This window comes from Lagenorhynchus albirostris, chromosome 7 (assembly GCF_949774975.1).
Source record: "Lagenorhynchus albirostris chromosome 7, mLagAlb1.1, whole genome shotgun sequence".
NCBI lineage: Eukaryota > Metazoa > Chordata > Mammalia > Artiodactyla > Delphinidae > Lagenorhynchus > Lagenorhynchus albirostris.
This window is the reverse complement of record NC_083101.1, coordinates 17472856-17498365: the sequence shown is the minus strand read 5'-3', so window position 1 is coordinate 17498365 and position 25510 is coordinate 17472856. Positions and strand designations below refer to the sequence as shown.

General features: G+C 45.3%; 1 protein-coding gene across 7 annotated transcripts in view; it reads right to left on the bottom strand.

Annotated features, from left to right (window-relative positions):
- Positions 1–25510, bottom strand: part of ASTN2 (astrotactin 2) — a 925730-nt gene that overhangs the window by 455176 nt on the left and 445044 nt on the right. For 6 of the 7 annotated variants that reach the window (XM_060154506.1, XM_060154516.1, XM_060154508.1 and 3 more), the window contains 3 exons: positions 12090–12174; positions 11512–11586; positions 10627–10764 (listed from right to left, as the gene is read on the bottom strand). In XM_060154506.1, the coding sequence (XP_060010489.1) occupies positions 10627–10764; positions 11512–11586; positions 12090–12174 (298 nt within the window). The remainder of the gene's footprint in view (positions 1–10626; positions 10765–11511; positions 11587–12089; positions 12175–25510) is intronic. The other variant, XM_060154507.1, reaches the window with a different exon arrangement.

Genomic DNA, 25510 nt, shown 5'->3' with positions numbered 1-25510 from the left:
AAGATGAGATTATCCAAATATACCTCCTGAGATAACAGACAGATGGATGGAAACAGATAGATGGAGTAAGACAGCCCCATTTCTAATTCATCCTCAATATCTCCATCCACATGGCTGTGTTTCTCCTGCATCTCAGCAACCAGCAAATCTCTCTTCGTTTTACAGAGGCACATGATCATCAAGTCATCAGATGCAAAACCAGGAGGACCTGTAAATACCACCAAGTTCAGAGATGGCAAATACCTGACCCATCTGTCACCACTCCCGTCCCATATTGAAGGCAGGCTTCATGAGTCGATCATAACAATCTTCCCATCTGAGTCCGTCTGTAGCCTCAGAAATCCTCCCAACTTAACATCCTAGGTAGCCCCTGCCCATTTATCTGAGTTGGCACATGAGATGTCTGCTATCTGCCATCTCTGATTTAGTCCAACCTCTCAGGCAGATGGATACGCAGAAGCCCGGGGGGGATCTTGAAGACATGGGTTGGAGTAGATGTTCAGCTCATGGTCCCCCCACTTCCTTCTATGGCTGTGTCTGTACACTGAGATCCTGTCCCCTAATCACAGGTGACTAACTGAGAGGTCAGCTCCTAACTCATGCCAGGCCAATAGATTCCTTCTCTAGGATTCTTCAAACTGCAACTCAACGAAGAAAAGCATTCATTCTCTGGTGGTAGGAGTACAATAGTCTTGGAAACTCATGACTAACACAACCCCACTATGGGGGTGTGAGTGGGGAGGAATGAAGACACTGTGGGATGATGCAGAGAGGAAAGTCAGAATCCTAATGTTGTATAATTCCCTCAACTCCCCTCATCTCTGTGGCTAAGCTGACCTTTCACCCTCCCATGGCAGCCTTCCGGTGCAGTTGCCATTAAGCTAATTTGAACTGGGTTTCTCTCTCCTGAAACCAAAAACATCCTGACTAATATAGAGCAGAAAGGGTTTCCACACAACAAGTGGGAGGAAGACATGGTGTCCTGATGATGGAGTAAAGGTCTTGAGATCAGAAGCCTTGTGTTCAAATTCCAATTCATCCTCTTATCAGCTGTGCTATTTAGGGTCTTAGAACATCAGCTTCTTCATCTGTGAAATGGGGATGGGGGTATAAAAATAGCCTTGGCCTTGTTAGATGACTGCAAAGACCACATATGAGATGCTATATAAAAGCCTCTGCCCAGTCAGGCATGCCCAAAACGCTGCTTCTATTGCTGTCTTCCGTGTGGAGTCAGGACTGAAACTCAGACATCCCAACTCTCTGCCCAGTGTACTCGCCAAAAAACCATGCTTTTATGTGTCTTTCTCCCTTCTCTCTCTCTTTTTTCACTGAAAGATCTGCAGTCCCGTTTCAACGTCAGAAGTCCCATTTGAAAAGTGTTTAACTTCTAATGCAGATATACCAAGTCGTTTCTCAGTTTCACTGTATCTGCAAAGCCTTCCATAATTCAACATCAAATATTTATTATTACATTTATTAAACTTTTAATAATTTAGCATCTCCTGCATGTAAGAGAGAAGCTTAGCTAACTGGTTCCCCTTTATCCAACTTGGGTCACTTCAATATTTATATTCCGAAGTCTCCATTTGGGTTTCATTTAGCAGAGGCTGTGCCGTGGGCCTCTGCTCCAGCCGACAGTCAGCGCCTGCTGTAGCCTCCCCAGGGGCAAAGACTAACAGAAATCTGGTGCGGAATGGTGTTTGAAGAGATTTACTGAGCCTGGGCAGAAACTCATCCTAATAGACTTCACTTTTATTAAGATCACGAAACCAAAATGAGGGGAAATATATATGTCGCTGGGCTCACTGGCTGAATGACAGGCAGCAAGGCTGTGAAGGGATGTGAGTAGAAGACAGATCCATTGGGTGGGGACTGTGGAGGTCTTTACATTCATGCTTCTCGGAGGGGCTTCATTCTCCTAAAAGAAGGGAGGGGTGCAGGGGTGCAGGGAAAATTCCAATGCCCAAATCCCATGAGCCCAGCTGTGAGTGCCAGACAGATGCCCTGTTGCTTCCAAAGTCTCCCCTGACCCCCATTTAATCTTCCACGAGCACGGAATGGACTTCCACACACACTCAATGGACTAAATGGTCAACAAAGATGAAGACAAAAAGTCCAATGCGCCTACCCCTTAATCTCACAGAGAACCCCTTGCATCAACGGTAGCCAACATTTACTGAGCTCTCACCTAATGGGTTGAATTCAAATCCTGATTCTGCCACTCATTGCCTGGAACATGTCGGGCGAATGATTTAAACTTCTTGTGCCTCAGTTTCCTCCTCTGTAAATAGTAGTAACTCCATCATTGGGTCATTGGGAGGAATCAGAACTAATGCATGTAAAGCGCTTAGACAGGGCCTGATACAAAGTAAACGGTCAGTACATGTGAGTCATGATTATATCTGACTACGTACGGGGCTAAGAGTTTAAATGTATTATCTCATCAGTTTGCAAAAACATCCAAAGATACAATAGCAATGATCATCCCCATTTACAGACAGGAAACTGAGGCTCAGAAAGTTTAAACACCTTGCCCAAGGTCAGCTAGTAAGCGGTGGAGATGGGATTTGAACTCAGGTAGTTTGACTCCAGAGCCTTCACTATTCTCTTTGCCCAAATCTCCCTTCTTCTGTGTTTCAAGCAGGTAAGTGGGTTGCCTGTTGAAGTCCTCTTGCACTTTCAGAAAAGAACATCTGTGTGAGTAATTGGTGAAGCAGGGGAAAGTGGGGGAAGCTTCTTGGGGCTGAAACCATCTAATAAGGGCTGCAGAAGCCCACCCCTGTCTCAGCATCTCCCTGGGAAGGGAAGTATGCTTCTCGGTTGCCTACCATGCACGCGCACACACACACACACACACACACACACACACACACACACACACACACACAGAGTCACTTATTTGCAAAAGCTGTCAAGGTTGTAGGGAAGGCAAAGGCCAGACGTCTGAGTTTTACTCACCTCCAATAGGGGGGAGCATCTTGAGTATCAAATCACACAAGGCCTCCATTACGGGACTCCCCCCACCGGAGGCTCTGCTGCCCTGGGCCTTCCCATCCAGGTGTCCCAGTGTGACACATCACTTGCCTTGGCCGAGCCTCACCCCTGCCCACCCCACACACCCTGATGTCCCGCTGCTCTTACCCTCCCTTACTTCTGCTGTTGATGCCTAAGGAGATCAAGAGGAATGCAGGGGATCCCTTCTGTGTCCACTTCTGGGCCTTGAACTACATCTTCTATCACCTTAACCCAACTGCATCATATAGTTATTTCCTTATTTGTATTAAAATGCTGACTAAAACTTCCAAAACTTCCCACGATAGGGTACCAGTTACGTGTAAGGTGCTGTGCTAGTTACTCTATCTACGTTGCATAATCCTAACGACAGCCATCTGAAGGAAGCACAACAATCTCTACCTTCCAGGTTCAGAAATGGAGGTTGGAAGAGGTAAACTGCCTTGGCCCAAGGAGTTCAGGGAGCAACTGTGGTACCAGGATTCGTATCCATATCTGCAGGAGTACAAGCCTATGCTCGCTTTCCTACACCCTCTTCCCTTTCTGGTCTTTATGTTTCCAGAGCCTACACAGTGTCCATCACACAGGGAAGTACCTAGAGTGATTTTGTTGAGGGTTTCACCTTAAGATGGATGGCCCATGTTTCCAGAATACACTGTAACTGACTTGGGGTACTGCCTGGGCAAAAGTCAGATTCTGATATCTGTAGCATCTGCACAGGAGCATCTGCTGGGGGCCCTGGAGTGGTGAATACACTCTCCTCAAGCGCCCTCAGAGTCTTTGCTGTCTCTAAGCCAGGTGGCCCAGAACTGAGGAAAGAGGGGGAGAGGAAGAAAATAGCATGAGGTTCCATCTCCTCTCCTCTTCTCACTGTATTCTCTGCCACGTGCCCCTTGGCACTACCCACAAGACACACTGACCTGGACCCTGGAAGCTCCCGCGTCAGGCATGCCACTTCAAGACCCCATGCCCCATCCACGGAGCGGACATCCGTGGGTTTTGCCTTCTTTTGTTGTTGTTGTTCAGCACCCGTTTGCTGCCTGTCCTGATTCCCCCCTGCTTTCCCCCCCATCCTACTGCAATCTCAATCCACATGGTAAAGATCCCCCTACCCTTGCTGGTTTGAGAGTGGGTCAGTGACCCAGGTCTGGCTAATTTCAGGCACTGATTTGGGATATTGGCCAATGTCCCCAAATAGGCCAAACAGGAGCATCATAGCTTAGAGATGAAGAGCATGGAGTCAGGAGTGAGAGTCTCAGGATTCAAATCCTGGTTGTGTCACTTACTGGTCGTGTGACCACGGGCAAGTTATAAAATTCGCTGTGCCTCAGTTTCCTCATGCATGTAATAAGGCTAATAATGGGTAAAGATTAAACGAGTTCATTTCAGCAAAGTACTTGGGACAGGTGCCACGTAAGGAGGAGCTCTCACTGCTGTCACTCAGTGCCAGGACTTTTGCTTAAAGCTTGGGGAAACAGGATATCTCCTTACTCTGGCAACGCCCCACTGAGGCTGTAAGATTGGAGCTGTCGGTGAGAGTGCGCCCGAAGAGCACGTTAACCCAGAGGAAGACAGAGATGAGGGATGAAGAGAGACACAAATACTGAGTCCCAACAACACTGTAGAGCATATAAATCCTGCTGGACCCAAAGCCGTTGCCACCCTGGAGTTTGCAAGCCCTTCCATCCTTTGTTTTCTGTGGCAGCCACGTGAGCCTTCCTTTCTTTGGTTGCCTAGTGCTTTAGTATGCATACGTTAGTGGGCACTAGAGTAATCTGAGGACTTGTTAAACCAGATTACTGGCTAAACAAGATTACACGGCCCACCTCCAAAATATCTGATTCAGGTCTTGGGTGATGTATGCGTTTCCTGCAGCTGCAGGAATAAATCACCACAAACTGGGATGGCTTAAAACCTCCGGAAGTCCAAAATCAGTATTGTGAGGCCAAAATCCAGGTGTTAGCAAGGCTGCGCGCCCCCATGAGGTGCAAGAGGGAGAATCTGCTTTTCGCCTTTTCCAGCTTCCGGTGGCTGTTGGCACTCCTAGGCTGCGGTTGTGTCACTCCAATCTCTAGTTCCCTCTTCACGTTGCCGACTCCTCTGTGTGTGTTCAATTTCCCTCTGCTTCTCTCTTATAAGGGCACTTGTAATGGTATTTAGGGCCCATCCAGATAATCCAGGATAATCAACCTACTTTAAGATTCTTAACTTAATCCCATCTGCGAAGACCCTTTTTCCAAATAAGGTAACATTTACAGGTTCTAGGGATTGGAAACTGATACCCTTGGGGATCAATGTCAGTCTACCAGAGATGGAGTCTGAGAATCTGCCTTTCTAACAAGTTTCCCAGTGATGCTGAGGCTACTGGTCCAGGGACCACACTTTGAGAACCAGTGACCTAGTGACTTCCTGCTAATACCTTGCAATTTCGCTCAGAGGTCCTCTCCTCTGTGAGGCCTTTCCTTTACCTCCCAGGTGAGTTTAACCACCTTCTTCCTCCCTTGGGTCCCTTCTCTGCCTTGAACGTTTCCTCTAACCTTTGCAAAGGTCACAAAGTACGACACTGTTTTGTTTGCAATTTTGTCTCAATGCCCCAAGATCTTTGTCTGAACATTTCTCTGTCTCTGATACCTAGCCTGGCACATGGTAGGTGTTCAGTAAATTCTTAGTGCTTGGAATCAAGAGGCCAAAAGAACAAGGAACTCTTCTGAATTCTATCCAGAACTAATTCAGTGTGAAAACTGTCACCAAGTGAGCGATGCTGGCTTGTATCCTGATGCCCCATTATCCTTTCAACATTGTGTAGGAATTAACAGTTTTTCACCATTTCATTTTCATTGATTTGAGATCACAGAAAAATCACTCAGGGGCTGCAAAAGCTGGGCTTTGCAGATGATTATTATCCCAACCATAACAGCAATTCTTGCCTCTGTCTTATAAGAAGAATCAGCTCTCGGTGAAATTGTGAAGCAGGCCCAGTGTGTAGCAATAAGTGTTGTTTGCCATGTTGTCTCTCTACGAGTATCTTTTATTTCACCTCTCAAGTCAGTCTCTTGTTCCATGCTCCTTGCTGCACCATGAGATCCCTGAAAGCCAAGGTGGGTCTTATTCATCACAGTATTCCTATGGTACCTGGCACAGTGCCTGGCACACAGGAGGGGCCCTGCTACGGTTTTCAGAATTGAAAGGAATCTGCACGCAATTTAACTAGAGTTCGCTCCTCCACCTTTGTAGCTGACATCATTAGTGTCTCTGAATGCTAAAAATCTCATTTCCAGCAGCTTCCTGCTGGAACGGGCCGAAGAATGGGAGCTGTCCAGGGGAGAGTTCTTTTCCTTGGCCCTTCAACCCTTCATACTTGAAAGCCTTCTCTCCCACCTTAAATTCCACACAGACAAATCCTATGCTCAATTCAAGGTTAATTGCCAATGTTCTCTCTCCTGCAAATACTTTTCTGATTCCTTTGGTCAGGAATTCGTTCTTCCTTTTCCATCCCCAAGGCACTCTCTGTGTACCGCACATGTGCCTCTTCGCTCATTCTGCAAATATTTCCATATGCATAAAGCCGCTAGAACTACCACACCGTACTAGATGGTATATATTCACTTAAGTCTTCCTCAAACCCCTTGACAAAGGGATTAATGCAAACTCTCAATACTAAGACCCTATCGATTTTAAGGTATGTCATAGATTGGACGCGTCCTTTCAGCAAAAGAAAGAGAGAAAAATAACAACAAACATAATAACTGATGCTTCTAGAGAGTTCACCATGTGCCAAACTCAGTACTTTACAGGTCTTATATCTTTTAATTTTCAGTACTCCCCTGTAGGGCATAGTCTTCTATCCACATTATCCCCAAGGGCCAAGAGAGCTTCAGGAAAGCTCACGCAGGAAGCAAGTGGTGGAGTTGGGATTTGAATTGACGCAGTTCAGTTGGGCTCTATAGCCTATGATTTTTTTTAAAAAAATGAACACCCTAACCTAATAAACTTTATGTTTAATCAACATATGGCATGCATAGAGAAAAGTGTGCAAATCGTATCTGTACAGCTTGATGAATTTTTATAGAATGAACACACCCATATAACCACCACCCAGATCAAGAAATCAAATATCACCAGCATGCTGGCATGTTTCCCTTCAATCACTGTCTCCTCCATCACCCAAAGGTAATCCCTCTTCTTTTTTCTAACATCCCAGATTCGTTTTTACTGTTTTTGATCTTCATTTAAACATACATATTCATTTGTGTCTGGCTTCAATAATTCAATCTTATATTTGTGAAATTCATCATTGGTGACGTGTGTGGTGGTTGTGTTCATTAATACTGAGCATTAATAACATTCTGCTGTTTTGTTTTATTTATCTACTATCTTGTTATTGATGGGCATCTGTGTTTTTTTCCCCCAGCTTTTTGGCGGTACAAACGAATACCACCATTAGTATTCTTGAACATATTATTTATGGTATCCTATTTGTAGGATATGTAGATGTTCAGCTGTAGTAGATACCGCCCAGTAGATTTACACAGTGGTCACACTAACTTACGTTCCTGCTATAAAGGTATGGTAGTTCAGCTGTTCCGTATCCTCACCAACATTTACTATCATCAATCGTTTTGGATTTAGACACCCAGGTGGGTTGAGCCTTTACTTTTGACTCTAACTTGCTCTGCCTCCCCTAGTTTGAGATTCCATACTTTCATAGTAATCTGTCACAGACTTAAAAACAAAACCAAAAAAAAACAACAACCAGGAAAGCACCTTTTCATTTTCCTTCCCAATCCTACTGGAATGTTTATCTCTTCCTTCCTGACGTTGCTTTTTCCTTTAATCTCTCAGTTGTGATTCTCTGGCATATTATTGGCTATCTATAATTAAGATCTATTATTTATTAATTTCTAACATAGCATCTGACTGAAACTTATTAATTCTTTGAATGCTCAGGATATGCCTGCCTGAGTGGTGTCATGTCAAACAAGGTTTATTAGTGCAGCTTGGAAAACTCAACCTACATAGCACAGATTCTTTTGAATGGCAATGATTGCAATCTTTTATCTACCCTTACAGTGAAACCAATGGGTATGTGAGAGGTAAGATGAAGGTAAGACTTAAAAGGCTGTCTGCAATTGCTCCAAGCCCAGACAAAGACGTGTGGGCACCCCAAGCAGGATAATAATTTAATGACCTAATCAAACCAACATTCTTCAAATATTTGAAATACATTTCAAATATTCTTCAAAGGGTCTATCCTGAGCCACTCTGCTCTGGTCCCGACTCGGTGAAGGCACACCCTCCATGTACCCAGGCACAGCATTTCTAGCAGCTTAGAGCATCTAATTGTTACGGATCATGCCCTTCAAAGGTCTCACCACTTTCAATTTATTACAGTATTTCTTCCAACTACAAACAATATTGTCACTGAAATAAATTCTAGTACTATACTTTTCTCAATTTTGTTTTAATATTTCCAAAGATGTTTTAGAGTCCCTGTAGGTTGATATTCTGTTCTTTTCCATGTCTGGTTTGCTGTTCAATGTAATAATTCAGATTGGAGCAGAAAAGGCAACTGAATTGTCCTACAGACCATGGTCATTCTCAGCAGTATGACATAGAACTCAAACTTCCTGACTCTGCCTTCCCCACCATCACCAGTTTCTACTTGAACTCTATGGTAGTGGGAATTGAATTTATCTAAAATTGGTAATCCTGGACCTTTGGGAGTATATTACGTACCAGCATTTACACAGTTAATTATTACAACGATTCTTGGGAGGTGTTTCAATGAAATAGTTAAGAACATGGGTTCAGGAGGTGGAGAGATCATGGGGTGAAGCTTGGCTTCACTACTTACTAGTGAAGGTATCACCTTTATGCCTCAGATTTTTTTTTTAATTTGTAAAATAAAAATAATATTAGCATCACATTTGGGGTTGATATAAGAATGTAATGAGATAATGTTAGTAAAGGGTTTGGGAATGATCAATGGAGATGAGTTATTATTAGTAGTAGTAGTAGTAGTATCATCATATTCTGTGAGGTAGGCACTGTTATTATCCTCATTTTGCAAAGAAATGGAAAGTTAGTAAGCTGCATTTGGCCAGAATCATATAGTTCATCCATGGTAGAGATGGGACTGTAACCCAGACCTATCTGACTCCAGAGGGAGTGTTACTATCAGCCAGTCTGACATTTATAACTTCACTGAAATCACATATTCAATGTCAACAGTACAGAACTCTGAGGAAAGCTAGTAGAGACCTTTGTTCAGTCGATTTGAGACACGGTCGTAGGGTCTCTTTGAGAATAATCCTTCAACCAGATGGTCTTTTCTCCATCTTTAAAATATGTGATGCAGAGAAACCTTAGCACATGCTTTACTAAAGTCTCACTGACCTCAATTCTATCAAAAATGGAAATAATGGTAATTTGCCATGAATCAATTTGTGTGTGCATGAAACCATCTTAGTTCTTAGTAATTACCACTTCATTTTCTAAGTGCTATCCCTTTAATTTTCTATCCTTTTTAAAATTACCTCTTCGGAGAAATACCAATAAAAAATCATGCTGTGTTCATCCCTCCATGAAATGTTGAGAAGGTGAGAATAAATAAATTGTGAAGCAAGAGACGTGGGTTCTAGGAGCTTCCTATCAAGATGTCATGGATATATGACAGCATCTTAAATTCAAAATGACCCAAAGACAGCTAGACAGGAGAATAACAGTCACTGGAAGTATGGGGGCCATGCTTCCATGTTCCAGTTCAGGAGCTCATAAGCTGTGTACAAGCCAGTTCCAAAAGTAAAATCAGAGTTCGTTTTATGTAACATTTAAATTCTAGAATTCTTCCCTCAATCAAATTGGGAGGGGGGAAAAAAAGAACCTCCATTAGAAAGCTCCAGAATAGTGCTAGGATCAGATCTAAGACCACTGGTAAAATTAAATCAATAAACATTTTAGTAGCTGTCCGATATGTACTGGGAACTGGGGATTAAAAAGCTAAATAAGTTATTTGCTTTGACCTTGAAAGATTCGCCACATAATAGGACAGAATGATATGTAAGCAATTAATTAGAACACAGTAGAGTCAGTCTACAAGGAAGTTAAGTACAAGGTGCAAAACGTGTAAGGAAAGATGTAATCTCCATCCTTTCATGAGCAAAAAACAAATTCATTTGACCTGGACATTTCAGACCTATGGATTAGCCCAAAATCTGTTCCCGGTATCTGAGTCATGAGAGAAAGCACCTCATTCTCCAATCTTTTACCTTCATGACTCTCCAATATACTATTAAGTAATCGTCTTTTATAAGAGAAGATCATTAAAGATCCCAGGATAAGCCAGAGAATGTGGTCGCCTCTCTCATGTTTTATATAAACCCCAAAGGAAAGTAATTATGTTGAAATATAAAGGCACTGAGTACCACCATGGAAGTCACTTTCAGGAGTGTGGAGCATGGCATATTGGACAGTGTTTTATATATCGACTAGGCAACTGCCTACTTCAACAACATGAAGAGTACTTTTCCACAGGAGTTCCTGAGATCCTGAAACAGAGGGGCTTCCAGGGCTCTAAGAAGCCCATGGTACAGGTGCTGGAGATGACATCCCTACCTGACATCTGCAGGGTCTTCTGTGACGAGCACATCGGTCTTGCAGCTGGCCAGGGGGTTGATGGACAGCTCCACGGGTGGGACCACGAAGCTTTTGCTGACAGGAAGCCAGAGTCCTTGGCCCAAGCTGAAAGTAGACCTGCAATGTAAGAGTTTCCATTGGGGGACTCCCTGGGCAGCAGAGACAAAACAGAAAAAAGGGGCCCCTCCACCCTTCCCTTCTAGAACCTTCTCTCACTCCCCCACCCAACTGAGTCCCCTGCATTCTCCAAGGCATAATGTTGGCCAACTTTGCCCAGACTTGGATGGTCACTTCTTCACTCCGTTAATCATTTAGCCCATGCATTGTTCTATATTGCTAGTTTTATTTTCCTGAGTTTAAATCCTGATTCCCATTTACCAGTGGGCTTTGTGAGGACAGGAACTCTTTCAGCTCTGCTTTCCCAAGCAGTCCTGATAGCCAGCAGGAGGACCATAAGTGACTGCTAAGTCAGCAGGGGCAATCTGCACAAAGGTTAAGGGCATGGACCCTGAATCAATTTCACCCAAAATCTGATTCCCAGTTCTGCCACTTAATTTGCTGTATGTCTTCATCAGCTTAGGTACTGAAGTTTCACACATGATTTCATGGTAGTGGCAGGAAGAGGTTCTATGGCTATAGAATATTTTTAAACCACTGGACTAGATAATCAGTAATGTCTCCTCCAGTTCAAGTATCTCAATTTATGTCTATACCAGACAAATGGGAATTAGATTCCCATAGCAACTGGGGCCATTGCATCCCAGAAGTGCACAGGCTCGATAAACTAAGGACGTGCGTAACTACACCTCCCATCAGACCCTTCTCCATACCCCAGCGTCATGCCCCAACAGACTGTCAACTCACCTGAGAATCTTTTCAGGGGCTTGCTCCCCTGTCACCAGATCATAGCCCCTCTCGAGTGTCGTGTAAGGCCAGGGTCTGTGGGAAGAATTGAGACAGGGATAGAAGATGCTATTAGTCAGAAGCAGGTGGGATACATATGTGGACAATGCTTGGAGTAGCTTTACAAACAATCAAATTTTGCAGAGGTAATTACTGGATAAGGCTATTTATATTATAAAAGGCTCCATTTCACCGAAGGACTCAGCACTTCAAAATCCACTTTGTCCGTTTTGGAGATTACGTATAAAAAACCCAATTCTTCTTCATTAGTCCACTCAAGAGAGTGGTCTTTGATTACCTATGGTTTGGGAGGGTGAGCTAAACTTCAGCTTTTGTTCTCTAGAAGATTCATCAATCATGTACCTGTAATACTAAAATGTGATTCAGTGGGAAATAGGATTCACTTTCCATCAGGCTTTGCAGGGACACAACTGTTGCAGAGGAAGAGTCCTCTTTGTGGAGCAGTTTGGGGCATCTGGTAATGCCATAGGGAAGGTGGGCCCTCCACTGTCTCTGCCCTGATGCCCTTGGCCACTCACCCTTCACTCTGTCCCCAGTCACTGCGCACACACAGGTGTCTGTGAACCGGGTCAGGGGTGTAGCCTTCATGACAGCTGCACTCTCCTGTAAAAGAGAAAAGGATCTTGTGAAATACTGCCTGCGCTTCTTTCTGGTTTCCTTGTTTTCTGAGAAAATAAAACAAGGTGGCTAGTTGTAGAAAAGGTCACGGAAAGAGGGTGTTCTGGTCTACCTGCCACTGTGGTTAATAAAGAGTTTATTCATTTGTTCATTCACTCACTTATTCATTCAGCGAGCCCTGACCACACTCCCTGCCGGGCTCCCTGCTCAGCCCTGGGGATGCAGAGGTCAAAGGTACAAACCAGATGCTGAAGGAGCTCATGGCCTAACGAGGCAAACAGAAAGTGACCTGGTGGCTATACATGGAAGTCCTATTTTCAAATATTTAAATTATGATAAAGTACACTTGCACGACAAGTGTAATCAGGAAATTGAATTCTCTCCACCTGAATGAACTATTCATGTTCATTTGTAAGCCCCAAAACAAATGCCACCTCCTCCAAATACCTCTGATTTCCCCTTTTGGAAAAATTGTTTTCATCTACCATCTCCAGATTTTATTTTGTTTTGCTGTTGCTTGTTTGTCTTAATGGGTTTCCTCTCCTCTTCCCTCCTCCCCTCACTTCCCTTCTTGTCCCTTCCCTTCCATCTATCCATCCATCCATCCATCCATGTATCCATGTGTCATTGTTTTCTGGCCATGCCTTACACTTGGCTGCACACATCCTCACTAGCATCCCACACTGCCTTAAGTATATTTTCCCATTAGCCAAGCTCATTCTGGGGGCACACGTCTTGTTTCCTGGTGTATCTTCAGTGTTCAAAATTCTGGAAGGGTCCTACCTCCTTGCTACTATTAGTCTTGCTTCACTGTACACTCCTTAAGATTGGGGGGTATTTTTTGATTCAATTAGTTGTTAGATTTTCCTAAGACGTATTTGTAGAATGTTCCCAGATACTTTACCAAAAATAGATTCCATTAAAAAACCAAAAATAGATTCCATTAAAAAAAAGCTTGTGAAATACTGTACCATTTCTTAGTGCCAGTAGAGTATGATTCTTCATGAGGGTGATAATGTATACAGTTTCCCCTAAACTTATTTCACCTTGGAAGCCTTGCTGGTGAAACAAATCATAGATTAGTGTCCTGTGGAACACACTTTGGGAAACACTGGTAGGAAGTGCCCTGGCTGAACTCATTGCATAGAACAGTGTAGGTGCTCAACACTGTCAGTTGAATGAATAATTAACTATCTATGGCTTTGATCAATTTCCAGACTATTGCTGCCACGTTGCCATCTTCTGGTAATCACACTCATGCACATACCCAGATGAACCTGCAATTCTTCAGTCCTACGGTGATTCTGGCTGGCTTGACCCAAGCGTTTTCAAATTATGTTTCATGGAAACGTCTAGCTCAATGGGGGAGATTTAGGGACTTTGCACCTTTTAGATTTTAATGTTCCTTAAAAAGTTTTATTTTCAAATCTCTTTAATAATAAAAAAATGATGGCTAAACACTCAGATATTACATGCTAGAATTGAGGACATGAAGAGCACTGTCACTTTAAGTCTGGTTGCCAGGTAAACAGATTTTACACAGACCTCATTAAAAAAAAAAATTCTCCTGTCATCTCTGTTTCATTGAAGAGGACCCTGAGACTGTGAGTCTAGGTGCTAACAAGCTCATGCTTTGTACAACTTCAAGTCTTATGAATCAGGATTTTCTCAACCTTGTGCAACAAAAACAAAACACAGCAGTGAATAAGACGCTAGGGTAACACAGGTTCTACAACTATCGCCCACAACTCCTGATTTCTAAGTGCTTGTATTTATGGAATAGCCTTATTGTTTTCACTGATTCACTATACATGTTATACATTTGACCTTATACAAAGTGTTCCGAGTGTCAACACTTTAATTTGTTTTATGCATTCCAACGCTGCTTAATCTTTGTATGTCCAGCATCAGCAAGTATCTGGCAAACAGCCTGGGCTTAATAAATGTTGGTTGAACTAAAAGAGTAGTAAGACAGAATATGGAGAAAAAAATGGGTCAGAGAGAATATTCACAATATTCAGATAAGACTGTTAAAAGGAGAAAGAGAAGGGAAAGAGAGAGATCTACCTTTCCCCTTCTCCGGATACCTGGTATATAAGAGGGGGCTGCTTGCAGGCAGGGATGCTGTCTATAATTCTCCTCTCCAATAACATCCCAGGGTCTTCCACCGGACGCCTGGGCTGTAAGTACCTGCAACCTAATGGACTGATTGATTGTTGCCAGAGGTAAGGAAAATGGATGGAAAGAGTTGAGGTCCTTGAGATTTGGATGAGAATCATCGACCGAAGTGGGAGGGGCAGCAGTCACTAGTGATGTGTTAAAATGCAGCAGCCCCTTCATGAAATATTCACCACTTTAAACACATCTAAGATTAAAAGTCCTGGGATTTGTCCTCGAGACTCCCAGGACTGATTTATGATCTGCCACAAGCCACAGCCTTCATGATTCATAATGGGAGAGGTAAAGTGGTTACCTCTGGCAAAGGGACGGGAAGTCCGGCTGGGGCGAGCCAGGAGCATGGTTGGGAAAGGAGGCTCTTTGTCCTCCATGGAAAGGGCTGAGGTTCCTGTCTCTCCTCTCAGTGACTCAGGACAGGGCACAGGTCATTTTTTCCCCTTTCCCTCCTTTTGCGAATATTAGTGAGAATGAGAAATCTACACAGAAAAAGGGCGCTGCTGTATTTTTCTCTTTTCGTGTGTGCTTACTAGGCAAGTTTCCCCTGCCTTGGAATGGATCATTAATTGCTGCCGCTCACTGTACAACAAATATGTATTTTGCAAATGAGAAGCAACCACCCTGGAGGCTGCGTGGAGCACAGGAAGTGAGGCAGAGGGAAGAGCGCATGAGTGCTGGAAACACACAGAACTGGGTTCCAATCCTTACTTCCTCTCTCCCTAAGATGTGTGGTCTTGGGGAGGAGGTTACTTCATTTTTTGAAGAGGTCTCAGTTGTCTCATCTACAGAATGAGAATGACAGTTCTGCCAGTCTCTCAGAGATGATATAAGAATAAATTGAAGTACTGAAGGGTAAAGCTCATGGCTCATGTAGAAAGTGAGTAGATGCTCAACAAATTCATTCCCTCCTCTCTCCCTTTCATTCCAAGATGGCAACTGGGTTCTGACATATGCTGACACATTAACTCTACGGACACTGGATAGGTAACCTCCTCCTTGCTGGGACTTAGTTTCCCCATCTGCAAAATGGAAGCTTGGAATAGATGTTCATGAGTTCCGGGCCCCAGTGAGAGCCAGTCGTTTCCATTGCCTTTCCGAATCGCTTATATCTAGTTTTCTGAATACCCTTTGTTTTAACCTTAACTCGGGGCTTCCCTGGTGGCGCAGTGGTTGAGAGTCTGCCTGCCGATGCAGGGGACACGGGTTCGTGCCCCAGTCCGGGAAGATCCCACATGCCGCGGAGTGACTGGGCCCGTGAGCCATGGCCGCCGAGCCTGCGCGTCCGGAGCCTGTGCTCCGCAACGGGAGAGGCCACAACAGTGAGAGGCCCGCGTACAGCAAAAAAAAAACCCCAAAAAACAAAGCCTTAACTCTGATCACTCTTAGCAGTTGGGCTGGGTCCCTCCAGCAGGATTTTCCCTCAACGCCATGACTGTTGGCTTTACTGTCCCCCATTTTCCATTTTGCTGGCTCAGCGACCTCTCTACTATTCACAACCAAGCATTTACTTCTTGCAAGATGCAAGCCTCTGACAGCGGGAGCTGAGGATTAACCCCTTCCCCGGGGGAGTCCCATCCTCAATCCTGCCTTGGTATATATACCCAGGGCAGCCAGGCTGCTGAAGATCAGCTCTCCAGGGACATACGTTTACACGCTTTCCCTGTGCTGACTGTGAATGCCTGCCCGCACTCCCTGACTCTCTCACCACAGCAGATGCTCCCTGGAAAAACGGATGGGCCCATCTTGCACACCACTGCATCCAGCGCCTGCTGCCCTACCCGGTACATAAATAAATGAGGGAGTATCCTTCACAATAGTAATGCCTATGCCGATAGGATAGGGACGTTTTGCCTATTTTCCCCACTAAACTGGGAGTCTCTTGATCGCAGAAACCTTTTCTTAATCATCTCCATCTCCTAGTAGTTAGTAGCATGCCTGATGAAGGGTAGGTGACTCATTTGTTGAATGAATGAATGGGTGAGTGAATACGTGAATTAGTGAATACATAAATATACGGTAATCATCATGAATTCAGGCTGAGCTCCTTTAGAATGATGATGATTCTGCTGAAGACTGGAAGAGACTTTCTTACATCCATGGCAGGTATTTGCCAAGGAAATGGAAAGTGTAAACATGAATGCTGATGAAATGGCTAAAACAGAATTTCTATTTCACATCAGAGTAGGAAAGGCTCATAAAGATCATCTAATTCAAATCTTCCCAGCTTCATTTTTCAGATGGGGAAACTCTGGCTCAGAAAGAGAAGACATTGAGCCAAATAACTGTAATAGCCTCTTGGCCAGTCCGGATTAGCACCCAGGACTATTGGTCATTACCTCAGCGTCCTTTCCACTACACTAGTGGTCTCAGTACTTGAATACACCCGGCAACATTTTCTTGCATTTTTTTTTCTTTGTACGCCTCTGACATTTCTGAGTTTCCTATAATGTATTACATTTAAAACCAGAAATTATTTTTTAAATATAATGATTTTGAACTACCCGTAACACCTTAAAAACATACATTTATAAGCGATTGATAATGTAGACCTTAACAAAGAGTTTAATCTCTTCGTTAAAGTGGCTCCCATAAGGGAATTCACCTAAGTGGATTTTCATCGTGCTAGTTACTAGAACTCTATATTATCAGCTATGCATGAGTTGTATTGGTTTTAAAATATTCACTCTTTACGTCTCTCAAGCCCCATTTATCGAGTTCTCATTTTATGTTACATGTGTTCTCACTCCATAAACTCTTGGGTGAGAACAATGGAACCCCTCAATAATGAACAATCTAAGTTTCTCTTGTGTGGGGCTCCCCTAAACCACTTCAAAGCAGACGGTGCCTTCGTGTCAATCGTATGAGGCCAGTGGACTGGTGAAATAGTTTAGAGTGTGCGCCCTAGAATCCTCTTGTTCTGTCCTGGATCTGCCACTTAGAACTTGCATGAACTTCATCAAGTTGCTTCACCTCTCCGAGTTTGTTTCTTAATCAGTAATGAGGCTAATATCACCTATTTGCTGCAAGATCGGTGATGCATTTGAAAAGTCCTCAACACAGTCTATGGCGTATCTCTCCTTGCTGAAAACGTCATTAGCTGTGTCAGTTTTTTGGTTTTTTTTTTCCTGGACAGGAGACGCCACTTTAGCATCTTGTTTTACTGGAAAGAAAAGGTGCTTTCTAGATGAACGATGGTCTCAATTTCGAGGTTTGCCCTGTGCAAAGCAAAGCAAAACGAACTTCGGTTTCTTTATCTGTGCATTTGGGGCAGCTTGAATGAAATAATCTCCCAGGCTGGTCCCCTGTTCTCAGAAACACCTGTTGCCTTGGTCTATGGCCTCTTCTAGCGAAGGACACACAAGTATGAAGAAGGGCGTCGCCAGAGGGTCTTGCCTCCTCTGTCTTCCACAGCTCAGAAGAGCTTGTCGCCTGCCTGTGAGAGTATCAGATAAGGGCAAAAACTTCTTTCCAATCCCACCCGGCTGTCTGACTCCCCTCCTCCCACCCTGTTATCCCCTTATGATTCCATTTTCACTTGCTTCCGACTCAGTCGTCACTTACATCACAGGCCAGGGACACTGGCTGCTGCTCACTTTCCTATTCACTCTTCTTGTCGCTGCAGCTTGAAAAGGCATCACCCTGGGCCTCAGAACAGTGAGTGTGCATGGCATCCTTTCCTGTTCTGACTCCGACTGGGCCCCCTTGCACCTCTGCACTTCTGTGTCGCTGGAGCCCAGCTCAGGGCCAGGCATGCGGTGGGAGAGGCGTGGGTTGGGCATAACATGAAGGGGGGTGTGCTTTGTGCTAGGAGTGGTGGAAGACGCTTGACATATGTTATTGCATCTCATCTCTCAGGTCATACCCATGATTAGTACCAGGAGGAAGGCACTCTGTCCTCACTGTAAAATAAGGAAACTGAAGCTCAGACTCAACTAGTCACTTGCCCAAGGCTGTAGAGTCAGGTCTTCAAAGCTCCTGTTTTCATACACTCACAAACATCACAGCAGTAAACATAACCACAAGGGCAAGAGCAAGGGGAGTTGCCTTTAATTTGACAATTCTCATGAGCGAGAGACACAGGGGTTAGGGAAGAAGAGGCAGCTCCACCCACCCACGCTGAAATTGGCATCCTGCTGATTTCTAAAATTCCACTATAACTAAAGGTTAAGAATTGCTCTTGCAAATAAGCCCTGTCTAAAAGTAAATAATTTCTATATGGATTGCATTGAATTAATAGTACCCACATAATGAAGTGTTGTTGGGCTGATTTCTAGGTAGCAGGGGTAAGCCTCAAGGGAAGCGTCATACCTTCTGTTAATGGAGCATCTACTATGTACCAACCTTACCCAGGTGATTTTTGACATCCATGACAACACTGGGAGGAAGATGTCACCGACTCCTTTAAATGATATGAAACTGAGGCTTGGAGAGAGTGAGTATGCTGCTGAGAATTGTGGACAGAGGAGCAAACATCCAAGTCCAGGACCTTTCTGACTCCTTCCCAAGCCATGTGATGGCTCTCTACGAGGACATGCTTTCAGAGAGTCTGGATAGGCATAGGAGATCAGGGGGTGCTGAAGGAAAATCTGTCCTGTGGTAGACTGAGTCATTGGTGTCAAGTCCTCATTTCTCTAGAGCAGTATTATGCATTCACATCCTTGCCACGCCTGATTGTGAGAAGAGTGAGATTTCTTCCCTACCCTGTCTTCAGGTTTGGCTTAGGACTTGCTTTGGCCAGTGGGTTGGTAGCAGACATGATGCGAACTGAAGTTTGAAGTGTGCTGTGGCTGGGCTTGCTCTCCTGCATCCCTTCCTCTTGCCATGAGAAAACCACATTCCAAGCAGTGGCTGGTCCAAGGAGGATGAGGGTTACATAGAACAGAGTGGACACGACCTGAACTTGGTGCCAAGGGCAGCTGAGTCCCAGGTGGATCAGTCCACCCGGATGTGCAACAAAGGGGAAAACTGCTTAGAGCTGTGGACAGTAAATACCGTGGTTCTTGTCACGCAGCATCAGTGTAACGAAAGCTGCCCAATGCACCTTGAACCTGTTATTTCCCTCTTCCCAAACTGGAAAAATCTCTGACTGGACTCTATTTTTTTTTAACCCTTAGTATCCAAATGGCACCTGAATCCCACTAATTCTCTTTTTTGTCACTTGGATCCATTCCTTCCCATCTCTCCTTGGGGCAGGCCCTGAACATTGTCCATGTGCACTACTGAAAAAGTCTTATCACTGGAAACCTGCTTTCAGTGTCTGCCCGTCAATCTGAGTGGTGGCCAGTTACCTTTTCAAAGAACAGTTGCACCCATGGCTCCTCCTAAAAACTCTCCAGGGACTTTCAGTTGCTTTCACAATACACTTCATATGCCTTAGTCTAACCTTCAAAGTCCTTCATGACTGGCCCAGGCAATCTTCCCCCTTATCAATTACTCTCCCTCCCTGTACCTTTCCTGCTCTAACTGCCCTTGAGTTTCCTGATAAGAACAGGGCTGTGTGAGACTCAGTTGCAGACCAGGACCTGCTTCTTGCAGTAGGTCTGCCCTGATCCTAATTCTTGAGAAAAGCAGAGCCTGAAAATTGGAGAGGGATGTATTCAACAGAAGAGAGACCAGGGGTTGAGAGGGAATATGAAATGAAGGAGAAGTTAAGTGGCAACATAATTATTTAGAGAAGGAATGAGATCATTTGGGCAGTTTTGAATGTCAGTAGTGCCATCAGGGAATACATTGTACAGTGCTGACCCGCCTGCAAACTTGGGCAAATCACTCTACTTTTCTAGGTCTCAGTCTTCCCATCTGTAAAATGAGTAGCTAGTACTCAGAGATCCCCAAACGGCCTTCCAAACCTTGTTCAGATTCCCTGCTTCTACCTCTAACATACTCTGGTCTTGTGTCTTGAAGCCAGCATTTCCCTAGGGATTGGAGGGGGAGGCAGGGTATGTGTGGAAGGGTTGGGGGTTTTGAAAATAGAGGCTTGGGAGGCAGAGAAACATGACTGGAGTGAAATAACAAGAGGATATAATTCAGACCTTTATGAAGTGAAGAGGACTTCTTTGGAAGTCAACCCAGCCAAACATGCTGTGTGACCTGGGCAGGTCCCCTCCCTCCCTGAGACTTGGTTTCTCTACCTGTACAGTGAGGAGGTGGGTCTTGATGACACCTTTAGGAACCTTGTGTGTGTGTCTCTGATGTCCCCTTCTTCCTTACACTGCTGGCGTGAGATGTTTTGGCCTTGTTCTTCCCAAAGCATTTGAGACAAACTTGGATCACTGCATTTCAGTTGCCAGGCCCTCATTGCCTTTCATAATCAGGCCTTTGAGAGCAAGAAGAAGAAAAAAAGAGGCCAAAAGGTTGTGGCGGCACAGGCTGGTGACTGGGTCTGATGGAGATCACAGTCCTTAATCAAGGATACATGGGGACTAATTGGCTACTGACTTACCTCATGTGGGCAGCCCACGTGGGATGGCCTGGTCTCTGAAAGGCCACCGGCCAGGCCACACCAGACCCCGACTTCAAGGTCTCAGCCATGGTGACCCCTCTCAGGCAGCTCCATTCCCTCTCTTCCTAGCCTCCTCCATCCCCGAGTGCAACCCCACACACAATTATCTACAGATGAGTGTCTGGGGGGAACGCATGGGGGTAAAAGACTCCCTTAAAATTACGGCTGATTGAAGATGGAGAGGGGTGAAGAAATCTCACTAGCAGCCTGGAACAGATACAGACGCAGACATCTCCAATAACCAGGAAGGATCTGGCTCCAGTTAAGCAACGTGCGATTCCTAACAGGGGTGCACAGAGCTGTGTCTGCTGGGCAAGGGGCTGCCATCTCCCACCACCGCTCCCCGACCTCCACCCCAGAGCCTGTCTCATCCAAGCTTCTCAGATCAGCCTGGAATGGGTTGAGGGGGAAGTCAAGGGTCATAGACCTACGAAGGTGAATGGCATTAACCCGGAATCAAAGCAATCTGAGGCTGAATCCTCAGTCTACTACTTATGGACTGAGTGGCCTTCACACCAGTGAAGATGGAGGGTGATAATAAGAGGGAACTCTGAGATCCCTAACTGCCAGGCAGTGTTGGAATTTCTCTATTTATAGTAATTCATGTGACCCTACAAGCCTATGCGGCAGGTTCTATTTTCGACTCCATCTTACAAATGAGGAGACTTGAGGCCCAGAGGGGTTAAGTAACTTGCTTACCTAGAGTCACAAAGCTAAGAGGATAGGAATCCAGTGGGCCTGGTTCCAGAGACAGTGCTGCCGTGCCCAGGCTGCAATACCTCTCTCTCAAGGGGAAGGAGGAGTTTTCCAGACAGAGGAAATGATGGGTGCAAAGGTAGGTCAGCGCACAAATGGGAAATCACAGGCCCTTTTGTTTCTCTGGATCAGCTGAATCAGGCACTGAGAAATTCCACCCTAATTCCACAGGTGTGGGGAAACAACCTCTGGGAACCCCCATACCCCCTCTCCAAAACAGTCACTCCCAAATGCTGAATCCAAGCATTCTGCAAGGAGAGAGTCAGTTTACAGCAAAGAAGACAGGAACTGGGGTTAGAACAGGCTTCAAACTGCATTCGTCACCCAGCGGCTCTGTGACTTTGTATTGAATATAATTTCCTGTCTCTGGCTAAGACTCAGTTTCCTCAATTCTACACTGAGGTTAATCAGGGAATAACACCAAGAATGCTCTGTCCCCAGTATGGGCTCCAGGATCATAACACGCTATCGCCATGATTATTATTAGGGAGTTGGTTGTCTTACTGTCCTTTCCTGACCATAGCTTTTATCTTGAACCCCTTGGTTATAATCTGGGGAAAGGACAAGTTTAGAAGAAGTGTATGGATCTCATTAAGCATGTGTTAATCCACCCAACCCCTCTGTGAATCAGGTGTTAGTGTCCTAATTTTACAGATGAGGAAGCTAAAGCTCCTGGGGTTAAGTGACTGGCCTCCAGATGATACAGTGGGAAAGAAACAGGGTCAGGATTCAAACCCAGTCCTGCATGACTCTGCAGTCAGAGCTCCCCGACAGGATGCCAGGTAAGATGGAGGAGTTCAACATGACCCTGTGTCTCACTCAAAATGACCCACCTTGGTGGCTCTCCCTGGCCGCCTATCACACCTGTGCTGGGGGTAGTCATGCCACGGGACCCTGCGGCTCTGTTTCCCCACCATTTAATGGGTGGCCTTGCTCAAGCCCCTTCATCTCTCTGAGCCTCATCCTTCTCTTCCAGAAGACGGGGAACAGACGCCTGTCCTCTCCCATTCACAAGGATGCTGTGAGGATAAAATATAGACTCAGACTCATCCTTTTCAGAACACATGATGATTAATAACACTGTTGTCCCCGCCGCCTGCACAAAACCTGAAACAGCAAAGTGAAATATATAAAATAAATTACGCAGAGGGTAATTAATCATTTGGCAAAAGAGTTCTTCCCTCCACAGAAAAAGAGGCATTGATCTTTTTTTCCCAGGCATCAGCTATCTTTGTGAGTTTAAAGTCAAATTTCATTTACAGAATTAAAGCAAAGAGTCATGATTTTCCAGAGGTGCACAGAGTACAGCGGGCCACACGCACGTGCCCTGCCCATTCTGCCCATGCCATCCAGGCCAGAAATCACGGGGGTCCAGACACCCACCAGCGTGGACCTTGGCCTTCCTCTAGTCGGATATCGGGGGAAATGGAGAGAACCAGGGGAGGGCATGTGACATCTGCACTCTGCTTCTGAGGGGGTCCCTTCCTCAGAGTGACCCCAGCCTCAGCTACAGGCAGGTGATCAGGGTCAGGCCAGCTTCCCAGGAACTGGGAGGATTGTCATTTCCAGTTCCTTCCATCTGGAATATTGTACCGTTTTACATCAGGTGTATGTTCAGCTGAATCCAGCTCACTTTCACTCCGCTACCCTCATTCCTGGTTAAAGCTCTCACTTCTCCTCCCTGTCTCTCTTCTGCTCCATGGTTCACTCTTTCCCCCATCTTTGTCTCTCTTTGTTTCCCAGTCTGTGTCTTTTTCGCTGCTTCCGTGTCTCTCTTCAGTCTCTGCTTCTCTGTCCTGGCCTTTGCCTCTGTATGCACCTTCATATTCCTCACTGTCTGTCTGTCTGTCCCATTTCCTTTGTATCACTCTGCAGTGAAAATAACTGAGCTTGAGTCAGAGGCCCAAGTTAACCCCCCAGACCTACCTTCATTTCCTCTTCCTCAAATAAGAGGTAATAAAGGACAGTTGGTCTGCTTCAAGGGTTAATGCAAAGATCAAGGTTATGTAAGATACGGTGTGTAAAGGTGCCTAGAACAAAAACTACAGTCATATCCTGCTCATTCCAGGTCCCCTCCTTTTCTGCCTCTTTCTCTTGATTTCTCTCATTCTCCTCATTCCCTTCCTTCCCTCTTCTCTCTTCCCTTCCCATCCATCCTGCTCTCTTTGCCCACCTCTCACACAAGCCCACACACTGTTGCCTCTGCCCCCCTCACCCCTGTCCCAGGCAGCCCCCACTTTCTGGCAACAACTTAGTTGCAGGACAGCACGGGTCCCACTCCTAAGATGCACATCCTTCTACAAAACATTTTTTATGCCGCCTTTACTGGTATAGGATGGAGACTCATCATGAATCATTAAATTTAAGCAACGTGAGTCTAGGCGGCCTGCTCCAGGCTTCACTAGGAGGTCAGGCTCCACTGTCACATCCATTTGTGGCCATTCGAGAAACTGCAGCCGTCCCTTCACGCTGCACAGGGCGAGGCGCCTGACCTTGCGTGGCTTGAGAGGAGCAGCTCGGATTCCTGGATGTCCCGTCCTGATGGACAGTCTTGGTGTGCTCAGCATAAAATCCACACACCTCCCTCACTCCCTGTGGTCCGGTAGACACTTATCTAGTGAAGTTTTTTATACCTTTTTTAAAAAAATAATTAATTAGTTTATTTTTGGCCGTGTTGGGTGTTCGTTGCCGCATGCGGGCTTTCTCTAGTTGCATCAAGCGGGGGCTACTCTTCTTTGCGGTGCGCGGGCTTCTCTCATTGGGGTGGCTTCTCTTGTTGCACAGCACGGGCTCCAGGCACGCGGGATTCAGTAGTTGTAGTGCATGGGCTCAGTAGTTGTGCCTTGCAGGCTCTAGATCGCAGGCTCAGTAGTTGTGGCACACAGGCTTAGTTGCTCCGCAGCATGTGGGATCTTCCCAGACCAGGGATGGAACCCGTGTCCCCTGCATTGGCAGGTGGATTCTTAACCACTGCGCCACCAGGGAAGTCCCGTGAAGAAGTTTTAATGAAAGGATCACTTAACACTGTAGCCAAAAGGCTGGGGCAGGAACACACACACACACACACACACACACACACACACACACACACACACACACACACACACACACACACACACACACACCCCTCCTATTCAGAGATCTTTAATCATCTACACTGAAATGAAAGCTGCCTTCAGTCAAGAAAGAGAAGAAAGCTAGTGTGATGCAGTGGGCTAGCTCCCTAAAGATGGCATCGAATAACCAGAGGAGGCCAGTACTATTGCTAAGCGCAGTGTTTTAAACGGTTTCATGGAGACCTCTTCTGCTCCAAAATCTGTCATCACACCTTCCATTCCATCACGATTAAGTCTTTTGTGGGCTAAGCACCGCCAACACTGGGGGTTCTTTTTGCCCTTGATTCAATAATTCCCATTTACTGAACATGTATATTTGCCATATAATGTAGCAGGTACTTTATACGGCTATGCTGATTCTAATTGTTACAATAACCTAGCAAAGGTGAATGGATACCTTCTTCTGTGATGAAAAAGAGCAGGAAATTGAGGCTTGGGGAAAATTAAGCAGTTTGCTTAAAACTGTACCAATACCGTAGTTAGAGGCAGAGCCAAGGTTTTAACCCAGGTCTGCCTGACTTCAAAGCCATGACTCCTACAATTTTGTTCTGACCGCCTCTCCAAACACAAAACTGAGCTACCATGACGGCAGCTTGATTACGAGTGAAGAGAGGGTGGTGGCAGGGTCTGGTCCACTTCCCTCCCTGGGAACTGACTCAGTCTTGGGGCTCAGTCATTGTTTGTGGAAGAGAGACATGAATGAAGCTTATGGGGAACTCGCCACGCTCCAGATGCCCAACACTGGAACTCTTCCTTGCATGAATGAGTGGAC